Genomic DNA, 25,335 nt, shown 5'->3' on the forward strand with positions numbered 1-25,335 from the left:
CTCTACCCCAAATCAAGATATTAGAATTTCCTTAAAAGTAAACTTTTCTCGTCTTTTTTCCAAATATCGAGTCTTTTTAACTAAATATCGAGAACAAAATAACATTTTTGTTTGGCTTTTTGTCACTTCTTCCTCTACTAATTCTAAATTAAATCTATTGAAGTAGATTATGTCTACTACACAAATAGTTTCGGCAGTGTCCTAAAGGGCTAAGATAAAAGTTTTACGGTGGCATTGTTTGTTCCTAGCATTTCGAAGTTCCACTAGAACAGCTCAAGAAAACCGTCGACTAATTTTAATTTAATCGATGCTGAATATTAAGTTACAAATGTAAGCAGTTCGGCGTCCCCACAGTTCCTCGGCAAATGGTACGAAGTGGCAAGATCAGACAATACTTTCCAACGTGGCGATTGCGCGACTTTGGAGTTCACCGAGCAAAACAATCAATTGAATATATACGCTTCAGATGTTACAAAAAATTTTCAAACGGAATTAAGAGGATCCGTTTCTGTCGAATCTGGAACGGCCAGAATGAGACTGAACATCTCACCGAATATAGGTAAGACTCAAGGGATCATTTCAGCAATCCTCGTGTATGAGTAGCAGTAAGTTTATAATATTTTTTCAATACTTGCAACTTCTTGTTCTGAATAAAAAGAACCTTAATGAGATTTAGGCAAAGTTGGATATAATACCCAACCCCTTTTTATTTATTATTTAACCTTCCTAAATAAAGGGTTTGATGGCACCTCTAGGGAAGGTCTTGTTTGAAGTGTTTTAATTAAATTCCATTGTTCTTTTCAGATCTCGATTTTTGGGTACTACTAACGGATTATAATAATTTTGCTCTGACATACGCCTGCGAAAATGTCGGAACGAACCAGAAAAGGAGTAAGTATGTACAGGAGTATAACTGTACAAGTATAATATGAGCTTGCGATCCAACCAATTTTCTATGAATATTTAATACATTAGGCGTGATTTTACATAAAAATATTTACCATAGCTACGCTACGCCTAGACGTTTATTTTACACTTATTTTAATTATGGTACTTTATTCACTGGTTAAAATTAGCTCGGATACAACGAAAGACATTCATGACCTGCCAAAAATGTGCACAATTACAACAGCATGGCGAATCCCAATAATTTCAGTTACAAATTATGGCCAAGTCAGAAATTCATCATCATTCATGGTCATTAGATAAAACGATTACGGAAAATACGACAAACGAATTCTACTCTGCGTCTGGGATATAGACACTGCGTGGCCGTGACGCAATTATTTATTTTACAGTTTACATCTGGCACCTGGGAAGGGAGCCCCAATATCCAAACGAGATGATCCCCGCTCTTATGAACACAACTATTTACAATTTATTCGCCATCCACGCTAGTGAACTAGAAAGCGTCAAACATACAGAGTCCGCTTGCTTTGCTCTGCCTGTAATTGAACCTAACCAGCCCATTGTACTGCCTGGTCAATGCAATGCTAATATTAATGGTCAACAAAACTTCGATGTGGCTAACGTAAGTATGATACGATGTGAAAAAACAAGATGACCGGAGACTGCACAATATGTATCTGACAGACTGCAATAATTCAATTAGTCCTTAATAAACAATTGCTAACACACAATCCATTTAAATGGTGTTTTACTTACCTTTAATATTTTTATTCTTAAAAGTTCACTTTTCAAAAATTTTGGCGCAGTCGTGTTTTTTTTTACTTCAAATTTGCTAATTTACGAAGGCATTTTTAGAAACGATTCTCATCATAGAAAAGCAATCGAGAAAACCATCATCGAAAAGATCTTGACTTTTCATTTCATGGCGTGGCATTTTGTGAAGGCTACTAAAAGAAGAAACTCGCTTAGTTTAACGCAAGCCATAGTTCTTTTTTATTCTTCGCCAAGAGAACTTTCAGATGCAGCATATTTCCTAATTATTTTAATCTGGTTTTGAAAGTCCATAAATACCTTTTCTCTGTTCTCTTCAACCCGTCTCCTTCTAATGCTGAGTGTATACTATATATAAATACATAATTGTATACAATAAATACTTATCTCACCATGTTTGTTGAAACAAGGACTTAACAAAAATCTTATTCAGTTCCTAGGTGTTTGGCATGAGATCTCCAGCTACTATTCCGAGAGCTCCACCGGTAGCTGTCCCAGAGCGGAATACACTTTAGGCAATGGCGTCGTCAATATCGTGAACAGCCAAGTCGTTAACCAAGCTCTGGAAACCGTGACCGGTACAGCCACAGTCATCAGCAACGATGGAAGTGCCAGATTACGTGTTCTTTTGAACGTCGCTCCTGGAGGTAAGTCTTTAAAAGCCTAAATCCTAAAATCGAAATTTAATCGCCAGTCAATAGCTCTTCCAGTTAACTATGGTTGGATAAAAATTCCACAAAAGTATATTACTTCTACAGCACTTTAACTAAGATCCACGTAATTAATACTATATTTATTATCTCTGTCCAACCAGATTTTCAATCTGTTGACTCTGAATAATGGTCCCGATGCGATTCTGTTTCTTTTAGTAGTGAATTGTGATATATTTGGGCTTTGTTTGCTCGTGTCGAATCACATTCGAGATGCTCGCAGGATATGATGGACAATCGAAGCAACCTTGCTCGTTTACATGTTCATCTTTCCGAGATCGAACCCGGTAGAGATAGGGAGGGCTTCTTCCTGGTTCTGATTTAAAGCCCCGCATGACTAGATACCGCTATGCTGCTCATTTCCACGAAGCAGTCCCGCGTTCCGGCTCGCAGAGTGACACAGCCGTCGTGGAATAGTATTGTATCTTTGACCTCGTGGCTGAATACAGGCACGTCGTTGATCAATGGACTCCAGTAACCAGATTTAGTAGAGCAATCAACGAACAAATATGTGTACAATGAATTCCTCAGCCAATTCACTACTAATTTCAATTTACTGGTGGTAGGACTTCTTGTGAGTCCACGTGGGTAGGTACCACAATCCTGCCTATTTCTGCCGTGAAGCAGTAATGCGTCTCGATTCGAAGGGTGGGGCAGCCATTGTAACTATACTGAGACCGTACAACTGATATATTAAGGTAGATGGCGCATTTACGTTGTAGATGTTTATGGGCTCCAGTAACCACTTAGCACCGGGTGGCCTGTGAGCACGTCCACACATCTAAGCAATTAAAAAAAAAAAAAATTCCTATTCGTAAAAACAATTGTGAATCATATATATGTATATAAATATAATATCTAAAAACATACCATACCTAATCAATGCGATAAAAAGATAATTAATATTTTTTGTGGATGTTTCTAGTAGTCGGAAATAGTATCATTTTCCTACATAAAATTTTACGATGCTATGATAGCCGATTGAGATAAAAAAAAACTTAAGATTAATTCGTACTATAAGTCGTAACAAACGTCTTATCGGTTTTATCAATTATCCACAAAATACGTAGACACTGTAATATATACAACAAATACTCTTGTTTGAGTTTAAGATATTTATTGTAAATTATAGTTTTATGTAAATATCTTGAGTAATATCTTTACACTATTACTTCAACGCTTTCTGCATAAATTTCCGTCTTCGATGAGGAAAACAATCGAGGAAAAGTAGGCGAGGAAGAGGTGGACCAAAGAAGGAATGGATGGATTGCGTGAAAGATGATATGTGTAAGAAAGGAGTGAGCCAAAATATGGTATATGATAGAGGAGTATGGAAGGAGAAAATATGTTGCGCCGACCCCAAATAACTGGGAGAAGGGCAGGAGAATTATGATGAGGAAAACAATCCAATAATTGCTCTGTTTATTAATGGTTGGGAATATTCTGAAACCGCTCCAGTACTACTATCCCACTTGTTTCTGCCGTAAATGGGTCGTGTGTTCCACTTTGAATGGAATGGAAAAACGCTCCTACAACAAAACTCAGACTTGAACACATAACTCAGGGTGACTACGAGATAGCCATTTAAAATGAAACGAGTCGCTAGCAAAATAATAATAAATAAATAAAACAATACTTGATGTCATGAAAAACGGCTGTCTGGTTTAGTGGTAAGTGACATGGTCACTACACTAGGGGTTCGGGGCATATTTGTATGATAAATATAAAATGTCTTTTCCAGGGCTATGGATGTATATTAGATATACATATTATGTATGTGTATAATAAAAATCTTATATTTATTTCCGTTATCTGGTACATGTAACACAAGTTCTTTACGAACTTAGTACGGGACCAGTTAAAGTGGCGTGATTGTCTTTCAAAAAAAAAATAATTACCACGCCATTAATCGTTTGGCGGCACACCAATCTCTGTCTCTATACAAATTAATATCTATATATACATTGTACTAGTTTTTTTTATTAAAAAACTGAAAATAACTTTACTAATTAGAGATGTTTTATTCATTAACGACTAATAATATCTTATTTCCAGTGACGGCGGAACAAGAATTGCTAGTCTTGGCAACGGATTACGTGAATTATGCTGTTACGTATTCTTGCACGAATCTCCCGAACAACCAAAGAAGGAGTATGTTTGTTTTTTATTTATTTATTAACTATTAAATCCTACCTAGCTATCTAATCACGGTCAACCCGTTTCAAAATAACAGCGGCGAAGATGCCAGTTTTTTCATCTTCATAATACAATTTTTTTTTATTATCGCAATTACTTTGTAGTTTCTCTATGTCTTTCGAACTCGAGTATTGAAGAAGAACCAACAATCTATCAAGCTTATGCCGCAAGTGAGGTCTAGTATAAAGTGTATTCAAAGAACTTTCCGGGAACTTCATCGTCATCATCATCATCAGCCCACAGTCATCCACTACTGGACATAGGCCTCTCCCAATCCACACCACTGAGCTTCGGCTCTCCTCATCCACTTCTTGCCGCCTACTGTTCGGAGGTCATCGCATCACCTAGCCGGAAACTTGCCGACATCAAAATTCAATACGTGATTGAACCTATGCTCGCAAATGAGCAACTACTGCGTTGTTAATCTTGTCTGCCCATTGCAAACACGGTTATAATCTGTTCGGCTATTATTAAGGAGATTCGTAAACGTAATTCTGGTATCCACAGGTTGCTACTATTTCATTAACTTTCTCCAACCTTCACCTTCCCCACGCCCAAAAACAGGTGTGATTAACCCGCAATAGTTGATCATCCTGCACATTTTTCCTGCACATTCCTATTTCCTGAACGCAAAAGAGTCTTAAGCAGCAAGCAATACTGTAACCGTAGTAGCACTTGCGAAGCTCAAAGAAAACATATGAAAATAAATTCAAACTGTAAAATAAATTTCACCCAAGCCTCAGCTAATTGTAAAATAGCTAGATAAAAATTGTAATCAATTTCGAAAACAGTTTATAGTTGGATCGTCAGCAGAACACGCACTCTCTCAGCCCAGTCCACAGCGCTTGTCAACCAAGTGATCAACGCCAACGTCGAGCTAAATCAGCAGTACTACGAGCCGGCAAGGCAATCTGACGCAGACTGTTTCTACTACCCTCAACCCGCGCAAAACGAACCGGTTATATTTAGAGGGCAATGTGACCTGAACATTCCGGTCGTCCGAAATTTCGACGCAAACCGGGTCAGTGAATATTACTTTATATATTACCATTGATTGATTCGACTGTGCCGAGGCTAGAAATAGTCAGAAGTTAGATAGTTAGAAATAGGCTAGAAGTTAGTTCGACCGTAAAATTACATAGATTGAATCCTTACGAGGACGACCTCTGTTCTCAAGCCAAATTCAAAGTCATAATAATAATAATAATAGTGGAAACAAATCATGCACGGTCATCCGGCCCCAAATAAGGATTCCCTGTGTTATGGGTACCAGAGACTGACACACGTACTTATGTTCGTTTAAATATGTACATATATAGATAATAAACACCCAGACAAAGAACAATCAAACCTGTTCTTCACACGCTGTGGGAATCAAATCCACGACCCTCGGCACAATAGTCAGGGCAGTTAACTACTGCACCATCGAGTCCGTCATAACTCATTGGCATTTATAAAACTCATTAACAAGGACTACAAATATAACTACAGATAAATCACAAAAACTCGATCATTTTCTACACGATCTACGTATGTATTTTTGTTACGGCTTATGACCTGCGTAAAGCTTCATTCTTATTCGTCGATTTATTGTAACAAATTATAGATGTAATAAAAACTCTCGTTTACCATTAAAACACGTTTTCTGGTGGAAGGACGCTTTGTGCCTATTTCCAGCACTCCAGGCTCCAGGCCACCCTGCCTATTTCTGCCGTGAAGCAGTAATGCGTTTCGGTTTTAAGGGCAGGGCAGCCGTTGTGCTGTACTGTTAAAAGTGAGACATTACAACTCATGTCTCAAGGTGGGTAGTGGCATTTACGTTGTTGATGTCTATGGGCTCCGGTAACCACTTAACATCAGGTGGGCCATGAGTTATTCCACCCATCTAAGCAATAAAAAAAAACTAATTGATCTCTTTCCAGTACATGGGTCTATGGCACCAAATCGAATCATACCCGACGCAATTCCAAAGTGGAACTTGTAGTAACGCTTTTTACTCATTAAGAGACGGAAGAGTCGATGTTTTCAATACCCAAGTCATTAATCAACGTCTTGATACCATCAATGGCGTAGCAACTGTTGCCAGCACCGACGGCAGTGCCAAGCTAACGGTGTCCTTTCCAATTCCTGGGACAACACGTAAGTATGAGCCGTTTTTATTTCGGGTATTTGCCAGCCGTTTGTTGCCATTTATGGGTCCTGAGTAGACAAGGTCCCAGGTGAGCCTCATCGAAGGCCACTTATTCTCAATAATCTGAAATTAGCTCTAAAAAGTAGCTTGACCAATGATAAAGTTTTCTAGAGCGGGATATTAACAAAAATGTCTTAAATAAAATATACGAGAATGCACAGTTTATATGAACTTTCAGAGACTACACAAACTGACTACTGGGTTTTGGAAACTGACTACGTTAGCTACTCCCTTGTATATTCTTGCACGAACATCAACAACGATCACAAAAGAGGTAAGTGCCTAAAGACCATTACATTACAGACAACAATTAATCATAAAATGTATTCGAGCAAATCATTGGATCACCATTGGATAGACTCTTTCCCCTCTTTCGCGTTTGTCAGTTGAAGTGTTATTTTTTTTCAAACAATAGTAAATAATGGTGTACTGACGATTTTGTTGCTGACCAGTCATGAATTCCGGTATGAATAATAAATAATAATAATAATTTATTTATTATTTATTTATTTAATTCCGGTATGAAGGATCACCCATTACGCAATCCAGTCGAGACTTCAGTCTCACGTTTCAAGGGTACAATTTGATGTCAATCAACTTATTTTCATCCAAATTCTGGTTGGTCGCAACACATCCGACCGTGTCGACCAATAAAAAATAAACTTATACAAATCTTAAACGCTAATAAAGCTCAAGCGTTGCTGCAACATAGCTTCTAATCTTCTTCTTCTCAGTCCTTTGCACTCTTGGCTGAGTGGTCGTGGTCATCATTCCGTGTTCGTATTGGTGTCATGCTTGTTATCTTAGAACAGCATTTCTCAAAGTGGGCGATAACGCCCCCTTGTGGGCGCTGCCGGCCTAAAGGGGGCGGTAAGAGACCCAGAAAAAAGGCGTTGTGTAGAGGCTTTGGTGGCGATTTGTAATTTCATCTAGGAGGACTCTTAGACACCGACTGAGCTCTCTCTATAGCAGTTTTTAAGAAGGTGAAAAAATGGGGGCGCTACAAAATAATTTCTTCTCAAAGTGGGCAGTAGATGAAATAAGTTTGGGAGCCCCTATCTTAGAATATATCAAAAACATCTTTCAACAGTTACAGCGTGGAAATTAAGCCGAAACAAACAACTGTCTGCTGAAGCGAACGCGGTTATGAACAATGTCATCAACAGTATAAACGTTCTTGACCAAAGATACTTTCAAGTAACCGACCAGACCCCGACTGGTTGCTTCTACTTCCCCGTAGCTCAGCCTGGCGTGCCCGTCGTTTTCCCTGGACAATGTGACACGAATGTTCCAGTGGTCCAAAATTTCAATTTGAATCAGGTAATAAATGTGCTTTCATATAATTATATAATAGGATGTCTATGATCCTAGGTGTCGTAAGCATCCTTCAGTTGACAAATAGTCGATTTGGTGTTCATGTTACATACAAAATCTTAGGGAATGCGTCAATACTTTTATTGGGATGTTAAAGTTAGAATTGAAATTTCCGTACTTGTCCTAGAATATTTCCTTGTTGTAAATGGCATGCACAGCCAACTTCATTAGGAGACTTGCTTCGAAATAGTCCTACAGCAAAATAGTACATGCTACTACTAACATTATTACTGTCAGCCTGATGAAAATCTATAGTATCACTTACCGCATTTTAGTTCCAAGGGTTGTGGCACGAAATCGAAGCATACCCGAAGGACGAACAACCTGGCCAGTGTATCAACCATCGATTCTCGCTTGGGGCCAGCAACACTCTCGCCTTGACTTCATCTAATGTGTTCGACCAGTTCTTGGATACGACCACGGGCACTGTTTCATTTGCCTCAAATGACAATAGCGCCCGTTTGACAATCACCATTACATCAGGTGGTCAAAGTAAGTCAATGGTTTTTCTTCTTTTTACAACACTGAGTTTACAACCTAGATAGTCTAATGGGAAGGGCTCTTGCCGTATACGTATCGATTGATATTTGGAGTTGAAATGGTCAGGCATTAGTCCACAAATGACTTCCGCGATGAACCAAAATTGTGGCGTAATAATAATTTTGTTTTTTTGTTGCTTCGATGGGTGGACGAGTTAAGTGGTTACCGAAGTCCATAACATCTACAACGTAAATGCCGCCACCCACCTTGAGATATAAGTTCTAAGGTCTCAGTTCTTACAGTGCAACTGCCCCATCCTTAAAACCTAATCAAGTTATTCAAATCTAAGCCCTAATTTACATTATCATCAGGATATTTTCGGCTCAATTGAACGAATTTTATCGATTTATTCTAAAGAACTAGAACTCAAGGGGCAGTTACTATAAAATTAGGCGTTTTATTAAATTCTCGAAATTTTACAACTCTTTTCTGTAAGTCAAGATTGCTTAAAAGCTTAATCATCACAATGAATTTATTTTTCAGCAATTACAATTCCCTACTGGATTCTGAGCACAGACTACTCTAGCTATGCTTTGGCTTATAGTTGTGTCAACATAGACAGCGATTTCAGAGGAGGTATGTACACTATAAGAAATTATTACCGATGAAAATGTGCAAATATGTATAACAGTCATTGAGTCATTAAATTTATTCTATGTCGTCACAGCTTAGCAAATACACTCTTAACATCTATATATTAATACGTGAAGCAAAAAGTTTGTATCCCTTTTAACGAAAATTGCGCGGACGGAGGAGTATGAAATTTTCCATACTTATAGAGAATATAGAGAAGAAGTGTACAATGCTAATATTTTTTTTATATAATGCATAAAAGTTACCTTAAATCAATAAAGAAAAACTTACACACACTACATACCATGTAGTTGACGCACACACGCATGCATACTATTTATTGTCAAACTTTTGTTCTTGGCGTCTGTTCTCAAATTGAGAATAAATTAAATATTGTTTGCCTTTGTTAATATTTTTTAAAGTGTAGTCTTGGCGAAATTTTTGATTATAGAAGTATAAAATACAATCATAATAGTGTACAAACTTACAATTCTAATTAATTATAGTCGAATTTCGACTACAGCGGGACCTCTAGTTTGAATTAATTCGCAATGACAAACTGATTAGTAAACATCGAAGTTGTCACTAAGCAGAGATCGAATTTGAGACTGTATAAAATTAGAATTACACTTAAAAAAAACTATTAATATATTTGTGAAATCGGAAACTACAATTCCGCCTACATCCTTCATCATTTAAATACATCACCCCAATACTTAATAAAGTCAACATTTATCGTTTACATTGTGTCAAAACAAACTTAAGTGCAGCGAAATTATTTACTTATGTATTTTTTATATATTTTTAGTGTGGAGCTGGAAACTGAGCAGAACGAAACAACTAACAGCCACTGCAAACGCGGCTATTAACAATGTTATTGCTACCAATGTGGTATTAGATAATGTTTACTACGAGCCTATCGACCAATCGGACAGGGCGTGTTTCTATCTGCCCAACTTGGCACCCGGAGAGCCTGTTATTTTACCAGGCCAATGTGACCCTAACATCAACGCGATCCGGAACTTCGATGCGACGAGAGTAAGTTTAAATTATGAGATAGAAAAAAAAAAGATTCCAAAGATTTGTTTTGGACGCCACCATATGTAATCCAATTATTTGGGATTTTTAGAGGTAGATGAACATACTTAACTGCCTATCGGCCCACTTGGTGTAAATGAGTTAACAGATTCTGTAGACATCATAGCAGGGATACTCCTGTCCATTTTCAGGAATAAAATTGAAGTTTTATTCTATTCTATTTATTCATTGTATTTAAAACGTCTTTGTCCAATGTTTTTGTATTGGATAGTCAATTTGACTATTAAATCTTACATATAAAGCAAACATAGGAAGGGGAATCATAGCTCTACAATTTTTAGTCTGTCGCAAGCTGTGTATCTAATCTAAGGATAATACCACCACGGGAAAGTAGTAGTTGTATATCAAAAAGTCCAAACTAAGTCCAAGTGCAATATATCCGATGACCTTTAATATTTTGTGACCTTCTTAAATTCACAATGCTATTTCGTTACCACCGATTCGCTACTATTTATATTAGCTCGCGGTGCGAATAATAAATCCCACCCGTCACTGCGACTCAGTTGATCTATTGTGACCACCTCGAAGTATTTAAAACCATAGACTCGAGTCCAGCTCTAAACGGATTTACTGGACTTAATTCTTTCCTAGGACATATTTTTGTGACTTTTTTCGGGATAGTGATAATGTATTTTTACCTAACGCACAACAGTCACACTGTAAAAAAAGAGGGGGTTCTCCGGTGTCCTCAATGGCGAAGCCTAGCTTGTGGGTATGCTTTATAAAGCTATAGTATTCGGTTAGTGTATTTTTAAGAATAGCATAGCGTGTATTTCTCTTTGCCATGATTCGTTGGTAACGTCAGGATTTTTCATAGGATTCTTTTTTTTTGTAGTACTTAGGCCGCTGGCGTTTGATCGAGAGCTACCATTCAGATAATCAAGGAGGTGAATGCCAGGAAGCTACGTACTTGGCAGGATCGGGCGGTGTCGTAACAGTCCACAACACACAAGTTAGAAATCAAGCTCTCAGTGAAATAAGAGGAACTGCCACATTGGCCACTACTGATGGCAGTGGAAGATTACTCGTCACATTCCCTAGCTGTAAGTTACTGTGCAAAATTTTATTACAAAGATTTTTTTTTTTTTCGAAAACAAACTGGTAATGCACATATGGCGTTGTTATTAAAATTTAAAATCAAGTAAAAAGCGGTGTCTAGCTATATCTGTTTATCTAATATACGTAAGTATATATACGCTGGTATATTTTTCAAAGTAATTTCCACCAATTTCGAGACCTGCAATTAACTTGAAAGCATATTGTACATTTTTATTACGATTCATTAAAGATAGTCTTTTTGGCTTCTAACCTATATGTATAAGAAGAATTCTACAATGCGAAAGTAAACATCTCATAGGCACGTTATCTTTACAGCAACTGTACCATTCGAATACTGGATTCTTGATACGGACTACGACAATTACGCCCTCGTATACGGATGCGTGAATATTAACAGCCAGCAAAGACGAGGTAAACAATTGCAGCTGCTAATTTGAAACTTTTTTTTTTCTTTCCAAAACCATAGTTTCCAATAAATATTAAACTCATAAACGGCTTCTGAGGCCAACTATTAGCAGTAACAGTAGGATCTTTATAATTTTCTCACCTAATTCTGAACCTAATTCTCTCTCTCTCTCTCTCTCTAATTCCTATTTTGAAAAAGAGTGATCTATTCTACTGCGTAAGATCGGTATCTGGTTGGATGATCGGATTTCAAAAAAAAGAAACAGACAAACGATCAGATCATAAAATTTTATTCTCCGAATGAGCCACAAAGCAATTTTATGTACACGGTAAACACGCTCCTACTTAACCTTTATTTTTGTTTCAGTCTGGAGCTGGAAACTGAGTCGTTCCAACACGCTGTCTCAAAGTGCAACGAACGCTATTAACCAGATAGTCAACAGCATTGATGTTCTAAACAATAGGTTCTATCAGCCGGTGGATCGTTCTGACGCGGCGTGTTTTTACTACCCCACACCATCGACGGAACCTGTAGTCTTCCGAGGACAGTGCGATGAAAACATTCCAGTGGTGCCAAACTTCGATGCAAATGCAGTAAATATCTTGACTCGCATATCAATTTTTTTTTGATTGATATTTTGATTCTTAAGCCATTCGTCATTTACTCTTCTAATGTATTCAATTATTGATTCCTAAGAGATAACGTCAATATTCTGAGCTGAAGGCTTGTGTTACATTCAACAGTCTGTATATTATTTGAACATTGCCCTCGAAAAAATCACTCGCATAAATTTTGGCTTGCTGAACTTGGAGCTAACCTTCCTCGTAATTTTGTAATGAATCTAGCTTTAAATATTCGAATAGATATACAACGCCAATTACTTCATTAACAATGTAATTGTGATTTCAGTACATGGGACTCTGGCACGATATCGAAAGATACCCAAGCCGATTCCAAAGTGGCACGTGTAGCAATGCTCGCTACTCGCTGAGCGGTGGGTCCGTCTTAGTACAGAACACACAAGTGATAAACCAAAGGTTGGACACTGTGAACGGTAATGCTGTCGTCGCGTCTACAGATGGAAGCGCCAAACTGAGAGTGTCCTTCCCGATTGCGGGCACAACACGTAAGACAATATTCAAAGGAACGCTAACGTAATCCATGAGCAAAATGGAATTTAATACTTTTCGTTTTGCTTTCAGAAACAACAGAAACCGATTATTGGGTTTTAGCAACCGATTACACATCATATTCTCTTGTTTATTCATGCACCAACCTTGATTCAGAAACCAGACAAGGTTAGTTTGAAAGGTTTAATATAAAGAGAACGTGAAACTTAAAATTGGTAATAATAGGTTAAAGACCGCAAGAAACGGGCAGATATCACCCACCCATCTGCCTCTCTGGTAAAGCAGTTATACGTTTTGGTTCGAAGGGTGGAAACCTTTTAACAATAAAATTGAGGCTTCGCATCAGATATGATGAAGATTCTTGTGTCCATGAAGAGCAATGATTAATTAAAGAAATAAATAGATAGATTAACAGATGTCCAATAAAACGCTAATCCTACAGTTGTACGGTTGGCGGCATTTATTTAGCTTCGAAAACCACCTGATGATATCTGTGATTTCTTCTAAACATATCAACTATTTTTTAATGGCGAATTATTATCCAGTAAAGCTTGTAGTTTTAATACTGGCTTTTATAATTTTGTAAACTAACGTATAGACAGTATTGTCGAATATGACGGTTCGTCCAAAATTTAGTTCGACTGTGTTCCAACCATTTTGCATCGTATTTATCTACAGCGCATTCCCGATAATTTTTTTACCACATACGATCCGGTTCTGGAATATTATAATCTCCACTGTGTTGCTCTGACCGGTATAACACGACATTTTTCAATTGAAATGGGAGTTTCCTTAGCAGCAGTCAAAGAGTGAAAAAAAATATACCCATATGATCATCGTATGCTGATCTTCTTTCGATATCATTTATCTTGTGTTCGTTTTTAAGGGCTGGTCAGAGAATTTTTGAGATTTTGATTCTTGGGGTCTTTTGTGCCACTGCCATGTCTTTAACTCCTCAACTTCAAATACCGATTGTATTTTGCCATAGCACTTGGAGATATAAGAGCCTATACGTACAGCGCTACTCGTGGGCTCTTCTTTCCTGTCATTGTTGGACCAAACTAACAATATAATTTTTGAATTCTAACTACTCTATGCAAAATTGGTGGCTTTTGTTGTCAGCCAGATTTAACTAGGTTATAGGTTGTAGGCTCTCCCCGTGTACCGAAACGAGAGCGCTAAGTTAACTTCTTCTTCTACCTTACTCTATATAAGTCTCCTGGTTAATTTGACTTTGGAGAAGTCTTACAGTAAATTATGAACCATCCTAATCGGTCTTTCTTTGCTTACTTCATAATCAAAACCCATTTTAGAGAACCCTTCAGCCTTTGAACATGTTGGTACACTCAAATATAACAACAAATTCAATTTTACAGTCAGCAGCTGGAAATTAAGCAGAACAAAGCAGTTATCAGCAGCCGCTAACATCGTCATCAACAACGTCATTAATCCTATCAATGTCCTCGACCAAAGATACTTCAATCGCATCGATCAGAGCACTACAGGCTGCTTCTACTTCCCCCAAGCTCAACCAGGAGTTCCAGTAGTCTTCCCTGGGCAGTGTGAAACAAACATTCCGGTCGTTCCAAACTTTAATTTGAATCAAGTAAGTTACAGACTTTCGAGAATGATCACATTTTTTTATTTTTTTTATTGCCCTTGTAGGCAGACAAGAATACGGCCCACTTGATGGTGAGTGGTTACCGTCGCCAATGGACTTCAGCAATGCCAGGGGCAGAGCCAAGCCGCTGCCTACCAGTTTATTAGTGTCTGAATAAACGATTGCCCAAAGTCGAGAGAGTTGTACAAAATTTGGGATCCCAAGCTTATAACCCATTCTGCCGGAATAATTTTGGTTTTGTTTAGCAGCTATGGCCTTATAAATAAAAAAAATATATTAATAGAAAACCTCTTTTCCACCTTCACAAGAAAAAAATTCAAAAATGAAACCTTATCCTTTTTCTTCACCTTATCCCACTAAGTGGGGTCGCACAACAAATTTTTCAACCTTGAACTATTAGCAATAGAGATTGAAGTCAATGCTTACGGAGCTCAAAGGCAATTTTAAAATAATTTCAGTTCCAAGGGATCTGGAACGAGGTCGAAGCCTACCCTAAAGAGCAGCAAACCGGACAGTGCGTCAACCACCGGTTCACAGTCGCCACAGGCAACACTCTATCATTGATTTCTTCGAACGTAAACGGCAAGACACTGAACACAAATACCGGAACTGTATCCTTCACGTCTACTGATGGCAGCGCTCGTCTCTCAATCTCGATCAACGTTGATGGTCAAGGTAAGCCGATATCTAATTATCGACCAAGTAAAATCCAAGCTCAGCCATAATATCTTCTGTTACAATAGACCCGATGTCTATCGTATCAGATCATTAATTTTTATTTTTATTTTCAGTCATAACGATACCATATTGGATAATCAGCACGGACTATACTAACTACGCATTGGCTTACAGCTGTGTGAACATCGACAATGACTTCAGGGGAAGTAAGTTCTTGAAATATGACTGCTTAATTTCGAAAGTCTGATCTTGCTTTTAAAATGCTAAATCAAATTTAAAATAGAAAGTTCCACTGTAAGCATTGTACAGTTGAAAAAAGTTAAGGATGTTTCGCTCAATCATTAAATGAATCCGAATAAAAGATACCGATTTAAGCTAATGGAATTCTATTTCAAATCCTGTCGTGAAAATGGTACACATAATAATAATATATTAAATTTACTTATCTGTATATAAATGAACTGCTGTTCGTTAGTCTCGCTAAAACTCGAACGGCTGGACCGATTTGGCTAATTTCGGTCGTGAATTATTTGTGGAAGTCCAGAAAAGGCTTAAAAGGTAGACAAATATGAAAATGCTCGGAATTAAATAAAAATAACAATTTTGTTTTCCCTTTGATGTGCCTCCCGTCGGACCTTTTGTTTGTTTTAAGTTTATTTTATACAAAGTTTAGGTTTTTTACTTATCGATTACTTATCGAAGTATACCGGGTCAGCTAGTTGATATTAAAGGTTTTTATTTTATTTTCGTGTTATCTTTTTATTCGCAGTATGGAGCTGGAAGTTGAGTAGAACAAGACATTTATCAACGGCTTCTGCGAATGCAATCAACAATGCCATTGCACCTATTGTCGTCTTGAACAATGACTACTATGAAAGGATTGACCAGTCCGACGACGCCTGCTTCCACCTCCCTAACCTGGCGCCTGGCGAGCCCGTCATCCTGCCAGGACAGTGCGATCCTAATATCGCAGTTGTACGAAACTTTAACACTGCCAGAGTGAGTTTCAACAAATAGCTGCTAATTTATTCTTTCGTGATCTTAGCAAACATGTTTCGATTCTAGTATTGATACTTTGCTCCTCTCTCTTTTGCTCATATTGGAACCTGGGAGCTATAGGAAAGTGAATAATTAAATAGCCCTTATTTATTGAGATGATAACTACGGTGCACCTAATGGTGAGTGGTTACCATCGTCCATAGACTTCTGCAATGCCAGGGACAGTACCAAACTGCTGCCTACCGTTTATTAATCGAAAGTAAAATCCACCATAAACCTGGTTTATCTGTAATCTAGTTTAGAAACATGGATCCATCCACAACCTGTACTGAATCTAATGCCATTATCATATGTCTTATTATTATTACTGTTCATCTTACTTAATGATTGCAAATATTCACATAAAATCGATTTTTAATCGCAGTATTTGGGACGCTGGCGTTTGATTGAGAGTTATCCGTCGGACAACCAGAGAGGACAATGCAATGAAGCCACTTATACAGCTGGAACTGGTAATACTGTTGTTGTTCAAAACACACAAGTCACCAACCAAGCTCTAGGTCAAATAACAGGCTCTGCAGTTCCGGCTACGACCGATGGTAGCGGCAAGCTACTAGTGACTTTCCCCAGTAGTACGTATGTTTGTGATATCAATGGTAAATATTAGTAAATGAGTGGCCGTAACATTGTTTTTTTTACTTTCTAGCTGCTACGCCGTTCGAATTATGGATCCTGGACACTGATTACGATTCATATTCTCTTGTTTACGGCTGCGTAAATCTAAATACCCAACAAAGACGAGGTATGTTTCATATTTCCAAAACAAAGCGACTATAGTCTATTCCAATTACGAAGCCCCTTTTGACACTTCTTTGAACTTAACTTTTTATTCACGTTTCGCATAATTTTAAATAATAATCATTTATTGTTCATATTCGTAAATCTCATTTAAAAAATACACAATCAATCTAAATTATTATACAATTAATTCATATACACACAATCAACATATTCTTTTTAATCAAATGGGACTTCGTAATTGGAATATACTATAGCAACCTGTATACAGCTATGAAAAATCCTAAATCTTTTTATTATTTCATCAGTTTGGAGCTGGAAGATGAGCAGAACGAACACTCTAACCCAAGCTGCATCAACCGCCATTAATACAATTGTGAACCGGATCAACGTTTTGGACGCCCGGTACTACCAAACTGTGGATCGTTCTGATGCCGCATGCTTCTACTACCCAGAACCGACCGGACAACCAGTCGTATTCCGTGGACAATGCGATACGACGATTCCCGTTGTACCAAACTTCAATGCAAATGCAGTAAATATCTTAAAGAATTCACATTTGAACTTTTTTTTGATTGATTTATTTTTATTCTTAAGCCATTCGTCTTCTACTCTTCTAATGTATTCAATTATTGATTCCTCAGAGATAACGTTAATATTCTGAGTTGAAGGCTTGTGTTACATTCAACAGTCTGTATATTATTTGAACATTGCCCTCGAAAAAATCACTCGCATAAAATTTGGCTTGCTGAACTTGCAGCTAACCTTCCTCATAATTTTGTAATGAATCTAACTTTAAATATTCGAATAGATATACCACGCCAATTACTTCATTAACAATGAAATCGTGATTTCAGTACATGGGCCTCTGGCACGATATCGAAAGATACCCAAGCCGATTCCAAAGTGGCACGTGTAGCAATGCTCGCTACTCGCTGAGCGGTGGGTCCGTCTTAGTACAGAACACACAAGTGATAAACCAAAGGTTGGACACTGTCAACGGTGTCGCTGTCGTTGCCTCTACAGATGGAAGCGCCAAACTGAGAGTGTCCTTCCCGATTGCGGGCACAACACGTAAGACAATATTCAAAGGAACGCTAACGTAATCCATGAGCAAAATGGAATTTAATACTTTTCGTTTTGCTTTCAGAAACAACAGAAACCGATTATTGGGTTTTGGCAACCGATTACACAACATATTCTCTTGTTTATTCATGCACCAACATTGATTCAGAAACTAGACAAGGTTAGTTTGAAAGGTTTAATATAAACAGAACGTGAAACCTAAAATTGGTAATAATAGGGTATATTATAGACCGCAAGAAACGGGCAGATATCACCCACCCATCTGCTTCTCTAGTAAAGCAGTTATACGTTTTGGTTCGAAGGGTAGAAACCCTTTAACAATAAAATTGAGGCTTCGCATCAGATATGATGAAGATTCTTGTGTCCATGAAGAGCAATGATTAATTAAAGAAATAAATAGATAGATTAACAGATGTCCAATAATACGCTAATCCTACAGTTGTACGGTTGGCGGCATTTACTAAGCTTCGAAAACCACTTGATGATATCTGTGATTTCTTCTAAACATATCGACTATTTTTTTATGGCGAATTACTGTCCAGTAAAGCTTGTAGTTTTAACACTGGCTTTTATAATTTTGTAAACTAACGTATAGACAGTATTGCCGAATATGGCGGTTCGTCCAAAATGTAGTTCGACTGTGTTCCAACCATTTTGCATCGTATTTATCTACAGCGCATTCCCGATAATTTTTTTACCACATACGATCCGGTTCTGGAATATTATAATCTCCACTGTGTTGATCTGGCCGGTATAACACAACATTTTTCAATTGAAGTGGGAGTTTCCTTAGCAGCAGTCAAAGAGTGAAAAAAAATATACCCATATGATCATCGTATGCTGATCTACCTTCGATATCATTTATCTTGTCTTCGTTTTTAAGGGCTGGTCAGAGAATTTTTGAGATTTTGATTCTTGGGGTCTTTTGTGCCACTGCCATGTCTTTAACTCCTCAACTTCAAACACCGATTGTATTTTGCCATAGCGCTTGGAGATATAAGAGCCTATAGACAGTTTGGTGCGCTACTCGTGGGCTATTCGTTCCTGTAATTGTTGGACCAAACTAACAATATAATGTTTGGATTCTAACTACTCTATGCAAAATTGGTGGCTTTTGTTGTCAGCCAGATTTAACTAAGTTATAGGTTGTAGGCTCTCCCCGTGTACTGAAACGAGAGCGCTAAATAAACTTCTTCTTCTACCTTACTCTATATAAGTCTCCTGGTTAATTTGACTTTGGAGAAGTCTTACAGTAAATTATGAACCATCCTAATTGGTCTTTCTTTTCTTACTTCATTATCAAAACCCATTTTAGAGAACCCTTCAGCCTTTGAGCATGTTGGTACACTCAAATATAACAATAAATTCAATTTTACAGTCAGCAGCTGGAAATTAAGCAGAACAAAGCAGTTATCAGCAGCCGCTAACATCGTCATCAACAATGTCATTAATCCAATCAATGTCCTCGACCAAAGATACTTCAATCGCATTGATCAGAGCACTACAGGCTGCTTCTACTTCCCCCAAGCTCAACCAGGAGTTCCAGTAGTCTTCCCTGGGCAGTGTGAAACGAACATTCCGGTCGTTCCAAACTTTAATTTGAATCAAGTAAGTTACAGACTTTCGGGAATAATCATATATTTTTATTAGTGTCTGAATAAACGATTGCCCAAAGTCGAGAGAGTTGTACAAAATTTGGGATCCCAAGCTTATAACCCATTCTGCCGGAATAATTTTGGTTTTGTTTAGCAGCTATGGCCTTATAAATAAAAAATATATATTAATAGAAAACCTCTTTTCCACCTTCACAAGAAAAAAATTCAAAAATGAAACCTTATCCTTTTTCTTCACCTTATCCCACTAAGTGGGGTCGCACAACAAATTTTTCAATCTTGAACTATTAGCAATAGAAATTGAAGTCAATGCTTACGGAGCTCAAAGGCAATTTTAAAATAATTTCAGTTCCAAGGAATCTGGAACGAGGTCGAAGCCTACCCTAAAGAGCAGCAAACCGGACAGTGCGTCAACCACCGGTTTACAGTCGCCACAGGCAACACTCTATCATTGATTTCTTCGAACGTAAACGGCAAGACACTGAACACAAATACCGGAACTGTATCCTTCACGTCTACTGATGGCAGCGCTCGTCTCTCAATCTCGATCAACGTTGATGGTCAAGGTAAGCCGATATCTAATTATCGACCAAGTAAAATCCAAGCTCAGCCATAATATCTTCTGTTACAACAGACCCGATGTCTATCGTATCAGATCATTAATTTTTATTTTTATTTTCAGTCATAACGATACCATATTGGATAATCAGCACGGACTATACTAACTACGCATTGGCTTACAGCTGTGTGAACATCGACAATGACTTCAGGGGAAGTAAGTTCTTGAAATATGACTGCTTAATTTCGAAAGTCTGATCTTGCTTTTAAAATGCTAAATCAAATTTAAAATAGAAAGTTCCATTGTAAACATTGTACAGTTGAAAAAAGTTAAGGATGTTTCGCTCAATCATTAAATGAATCCGAATAAAAGATACCGATTTAAGCTAATGGAATTCTATTTCAAATCCTGTCGTGAAAATGGTACACATAATATATTAAATTTACTTATCTGTATATAAATGAACTGCTGTTCGTTAGTCTCGCTAAAACTCGAACGGCTGGACCGATTTGGCTAATTTTGGTCGTGAATTATTTATGGAAGTCCAGAAAAGGCTTAAAAGGTAGACAAATATGAAAATGCTCGGAATTAAATAAAAATAACAATTTTGTTTTCCCTTTGATGTGCCCCCCGTTGGACCTTTTGTTTGTTTTCAGTTTATTTTATACAAAGTTTAGGTTTTTTACTTATCGATAACTTATCGAAGTATACCGGGTCAGCTAGTTGATATTAAAGGTTTTTATTTTATTTTCGTGTTATCTTTTTATTCGCAGTATGGAGCTGGAAGTTGAGTAGAACAAGACATTTATCAACGGCTTCTGCGAATGCAATCAACAATGCCATTGCACCTATTGTCGTCTTGAACAATGACTACTATGAAAGGATTGACCAGTCCGACGACGCCTGCTTCCACCTCCCTAACCTGGCGCCTGGCGAGCCCGTCATCCTGCCAGGACAGTGCGATCCTAATATCGCAGTTGTACGAAACTTTAACACTGCCAGAGTGAGTTTCAACAAATAGCTGCTAATTTATTCTTACGTGCTCTTAGACAAACAAGTTTTGATTGTAGTATTGATACTTTGCTCCTCTCTTTTGCTCATATTGGAACCTGGGAGCTATAGGAAAGTGAATAATTAAATAGCCCTTATTTATTGAGATTATAACTACGGTGCACCTAATGGTGAGTGGTTACCATCGTCCATAGACTTCTGCAATGCCAGGGACAGTACCAAACTGCTGCCTACCGTTTATTAATCGAAAGTAAAATCCACCATAAACCTGGTTTATCTGTAATCTAGTTTAGAAACATGGATCCATCCACAACCTGTACTGAATCTAATGCCATTATCATATGTCTTATTATTATTACTGTTCATCTTACTTAATGATTGCAAATATTCACATAAAATCGATTTTTAATCGCAGTATTTGGGACGCTGGCGTTTGATTGAGAGTTATCCGTCGGACAACCAGAGAGGACAATGCAATGAAGCCACTTATACAGCTGGAACTGGTAATACTGTTGTTGTTCAAAACACACAAGTCACCAACCAAGCTCTAGGTCAAATAACAGGCTCTGCAGTTCCGGCTACGACCGATGGTAGCGGCAAGCTACTAGTGACTTTCCCCAGTAGTACGTATGTTTGTGATATCAATGGTAAATATTAGTAAATGAGTGGCCGTAGCATTGTTTTTTTTTTAATTTCTAGCTTCTACGCCGTTCGAATTATGGATCTTGGACACTGATTACGATTCATATTCTCTTGTATACGGCTGCGTAAATCTAAATACCCAACAAAGACGAGGTATGTTTCATATTTCCAAAACAAAGCGACTATAGTCTATTCCAATTACGAAGTCCCTTTTGGCACTTCTTAGAACTTAGCTCTTTATTCACGTTTCGCATAATTTGAAATAATAATCATTTATTGTTCATGTTCGTAAATCATCAATCAAAAATACATGATCAATTTACATCATTATATAAAATTAATTCACACACACAATCAAAATATTGTTTTTAATCATATGGGACTTCGTAATTGGAATAGAGTATAGCAACCTGTATACGGCTATAAAACATACGAAATCTTTTTAATATTTCATCAGTTTGGAGCTGGAAGATGAGCAGAACGAACACTCTAACCCAAGCTGCAACTACCGCCATTAATACAATTGTGAACCGGATCAACGTTTTGGACGCCCGGTACTACCAAACTGTGGATCGTTCTGATGCCGCATGCTTCTACTACCCAGAACCGACCGGACAACCAGTCGTATTCCGTGGACAATGCGATACGACGATTCCCGTTGTACCAAACTTCAATGCAAATGCAGTAAATATCATAAAGAACGCGCATATAAATTTTATTTTATTGATTTGTTTTGATTCTTAAGCCATTCGTCTTCTACTCTTCTAAAGTTTTTTTTTCTTTATTGCTTAGATGGGGGACGAGCTCACAGCCCACCCGGTGTTAAGTGGTTACTGGAGCCCATAGACATTTACAACGTACATGCGCCACCCACCTTGAGATATAAGTTCTAAGATCTCAAGTATAGTTACAACGGCTGCCCCACCCTTCAAGCCGAAACGCATTACTGCTTCACGGCAGTAATAGGCAGGATGGTGGTACCTACCCGCGCGGCCTGACAAGATGTCCTACCACCAGTAATGTATTCAATTGGTTTCTAAGAGGTAACGGTAATGATCTGAATTGAAGGCTTATGCTAATTTCAACAGTTTTTTTCATATTATTTGTACGATGTCCTCGTAATCACGCACATAAAATTTTGTTTCAGTACATGGGACTTTGGCACGAAATCGAGAGATACCCAACTCCATTCCAAGAGGGTACTTGTGCCAATGCTCGATACTCTCTAACCGGAGGTACCGTCGATGTAATCAATACCGAAGTTATCAACCAGAGGCTTGAATCTATCAATGGTTTTGCGGTCTTAGCGACCACTGACGGAAGCGCCAAATTAAAGGTTACTTTCCCTGTTGCTGGCACCACACGTAAGTCTTTTTTTATTCATTTTAAAATATCAATTTTAGTTATCTGTATATTTTCAAAATTGTCCATCTGGAATACACAGTATACCCACTAAGAGGGATTCTGTGTATATAGACCTTAAAAACTGAAGGCTCTTTTTTTGTAGCTTAGATGGATGGAAGGGCTCACGGCCCACCTGGTGTTAAGTGGTTACTAAAGCCCATAGACATCTACAACGTAAATGCGCCATCCACCTTGAGATATAAGTTCTAAGGTCTCAGTATAGTTACAACGGCTGCCCCGCCTTTCAAACCGAAACGCATTATTGCTTCACGGCAGAAATAGGCAGAGTGGGGATACCCACCCGTGCGGATTCACAAGAGATCCTACCACCAGTAATTACGGAAATTATAATTTTGCTTGTTTGACTTTTATTACACGATGTTATTCCTTCACCGTGGAAGTCAATCGTGAACAATAATTATTGTCAAGTACGTATTTCATTACAAAAATCGGTACCATTCTAATGAAATACGTACCTGTCTGCGGGATTCGAACACCGGTGCATCGCTTAGACCACGATGACCTCAAGACGTAAGAACGTTTCACAAAACAAAGAATCTCAAGTGGCTTTTTAGAGATCTAGCGTTACTGTAATATTGCAATTCAAATTCTAAGATACTTATGTTTTATTTTCAGAAACAATCGAAACTGACTACTGGGTTTTGAGTACAGACTACACGTCTTATTCTCTGGTATACTCCTGCAGAAACTTGGATTCGGAAAGGCGACAAGGTTAGTTGTAGCCAATTTAATGCATTTATTTTTTCAAAATACATGGACAGTTTTCGCTTTAACGATGAAAGAATGTGAAACCATCAACCGCCTTTCTAGATCTGACCAATCAGCCTAGCTATTATGGCACCTGTAGTGCAAGAACAACCTTTCTGGCGTTGATCTACGTAGTTACGTATAGAAAGAAGTACCATTATAAGTTCAATGTCATTTCTTAAGGTCAACAGCGGCATTCACGTTGAAACATCTCATGATTATCCTGCCCTTCTCCCAGTCACCTGGGGTCGGGGCAACATGTTTTCTCCTTCCATACTCTTCTATCATATACCATTTCTTCGCTCATTTCCTTTCTTACCCATATCGTCTTTCACGCAATCCATCCATTTCTTCTTAGGTCTACCTCTTCCTCTATATCCTTCCACATTCATAGTTAGAATTCTCTTACCAACCTCATTTTCATTTCGTCTCATCACATGTCCATACCATCCCAAACGCGCACTCCTCAGCTTCTCTGTCACAGGTGCCACTTCCAGACTTCCTCTAACATATTCATTCCGTATTCTATCCATTCTCGTTACTCCACATATCCATCGCAACATTCGCTTCTCTTCTGCATACAATCACGTTGAAACATCTATGGGCTTTAATTACCTGTCAACACTTTTTCTCATCAGTTATCAGCTGGAAGCTTAGCAGGACCAAGCAGTTGACTAATGCTGCAGCAACTACTATCAGAACCGTTATGAACAACATCAACGTATTGGATCAACGTTACTTCAGTCAAACCGACCAGACTCCAGCAGGATGCTTTTACTTCCCTGAACCTCGCCCAGGAGTACAAGTAGAATTCCCTGGACAATGTGAAACTACTATTCCAGTTGTACCCAATTTCAACATGGCGCAGGTACAATATAACCGAGGAACTTGACAATAGTAATTATTTTCAATTACGCAATTTCTGGCACAATTCCAAATTTGTTTATATTTTAGTTCCAAGGAATTTGGCACGAAATCGAAGCATACCCCAAAGACGATCAGCCTGGTCAATGCGTAAACCACCAATTCACATCGGGAACCGGCAACACCCTCAATTTGGTGTCTTCAAATGTACTTAATCAAGCTCTTGGTATCACGAGAGGAGTCGTCAGTTTTGCTTCCAACGATTTAGCTGGAAGATTGACGATTACAATCAATGTGGGAGGCACGAGTTAGTAAAGTTCTTGTTTTATTTTTAA

General features: G+C 38.0%; 2 protein-coding genes across 4 annotated transcripts in view; one reads left to right on the top strand and one right to left on the bottom strand.

Annotated features, from left to right (window-relative positions):
- Positions 1–25,335, bottom strand: part of LOC114243932 (N-acetylneuraminate lyase) — a 275,732-nt gene that overhangs the window by 108,087 nt on the left and 142,310 nt on the right. The window lies entirely within an intron of this gene.
- Chbp (chlorophyllide A binding protein) overlaps positions 1–25,335 on the top strand; it is a 47,127-nt gene that overhangs the window by 3,223 nt on the left and 18,569 nt on the right. The window contains exons 2-38 of one of the 3 annotated variants that reach the window (XM_089738568.1): positions 355–559; positions 805–891; positions 1,299–1,531; positions 2,114–2,327; positions 4,446–4,541; positions 5,378–5,607; positions 6,509–6,725; positions 6,956–7,051; positions 7,868–8,097; positions 8,427–8,643; positions 9,175–9,267; positions 10,073–10,302; positions 11,198–11,405; positions 11,737–11,832; positions 12,194–12,420; positions 12,737–12,953; positions 13,030–13,125; positions 14,334–14,563; positions 15,037–15,253; positions 15,370–15,462; positions 16,026–16,255; positions 16,680–16,887; positions 16,962–17,057; positions 17,362–17,588; positions 17,911–18,127; positions 18,204–18,299; positions 19,518–19,747; positions 20,102–20,318; positions 20,435–20,527; positions 21,085–21,314; positions 21,738–21,945; positions 22,022–22,117; positions 22,422–22,648; positions 23,112–23,328; positions 24,005–24,100; positions 24,775–25,004; positions 25,091–25,307. In XM_089738568.1, the coding sequence (XP_089594694.1) occupies positions 355–559; positions 805–891; positions 1,299–1,531; positions 2,114–2,327; positions 4,446–4,541; positions 5,378–5,607; positions 6,509–6,725; positions 6,956–7,051; positions 7,868–8,097; positions 8,427–8,643; positions 9,175–9,267; positions 10,073–10,302; positions 11,198–11,405; positions 11,737–11,832; positions 12,194–12,420; positions 12,737–12,953; positions 13,030–13,125; positions 14,334–14,563; positions 15,037–15,253; positions 15,370–15,462; positions 16,026–16,255; positions 16,680–16,887; positions 16,962–17,057; positions 17,362–17,588; positions 17,911–18,127; positions 18,204–18,299; positions 19,518–19,747; positions 20,102–20,318; positions 20,435–20,527; positions 21,085–21,314; positions 21,738–21,945; positions 22,022–22,117; positions 22,422–22,648; positions 23,112–23,328; positions 24,005–24,100; positions 24,775–25,004; positions 25,091–25,307 (6,667 nt within the window). The remainder of the gene's footprint in view (positions 1–354; positions 560–804; positions 892–1,298; positions 1,532–2,113; positions 2,328–4,445; positions 4,542–5,377; positions 5,608–6,508; positions 6,726–6,955; positions 7,052–7,867; positions 8,098–8,426; positions 8,644–9,174; positions 9,268–10,072; positions 10,303–11,197; positions 11,406–11,736; positions 11,833–12,193; positions 12,421–12,736; positions 12,954–13,029; positions 13,126–14,333; positions 14,564–15,036; positions 15,254–15,369; positions 15,463–16,025; positions 16,256–16,679; positions 16,888–16,961; positions 17,058–17,361; positions 17,589–17,910; positions 18,128–18,203; positions 18,300–19,517; positions 19,748–20,101; positions 20,319–20,434; positions 20,528–21,084; positions 21,315–21,737; positions 21,946–22,021; positions 22,118–22,421; positions 22,649–23,111; positions 23,329–24,004; positions 24,101–24,774; positions 25,005–25,090; positions 25,308–25,335) is intronic. The other 2 variants (XM_089738569.1, XM_028175645.2) reach the window with 2 other exon arrangements.

This window comes from Bombyx mandarina, chromosome 25, assembly GCF_030267445.1.
Source record: "Bombyx mandarina strain Sakado chromosome 25, ASM3026744v2".
Taxonomy (NCBI): domain Eukaryota; kingdom Metazoa; phylum Arthropoda; class Insecta; order Lepidoptera; family Bombycidae; genus Bombyx; species Bombyx mandarina.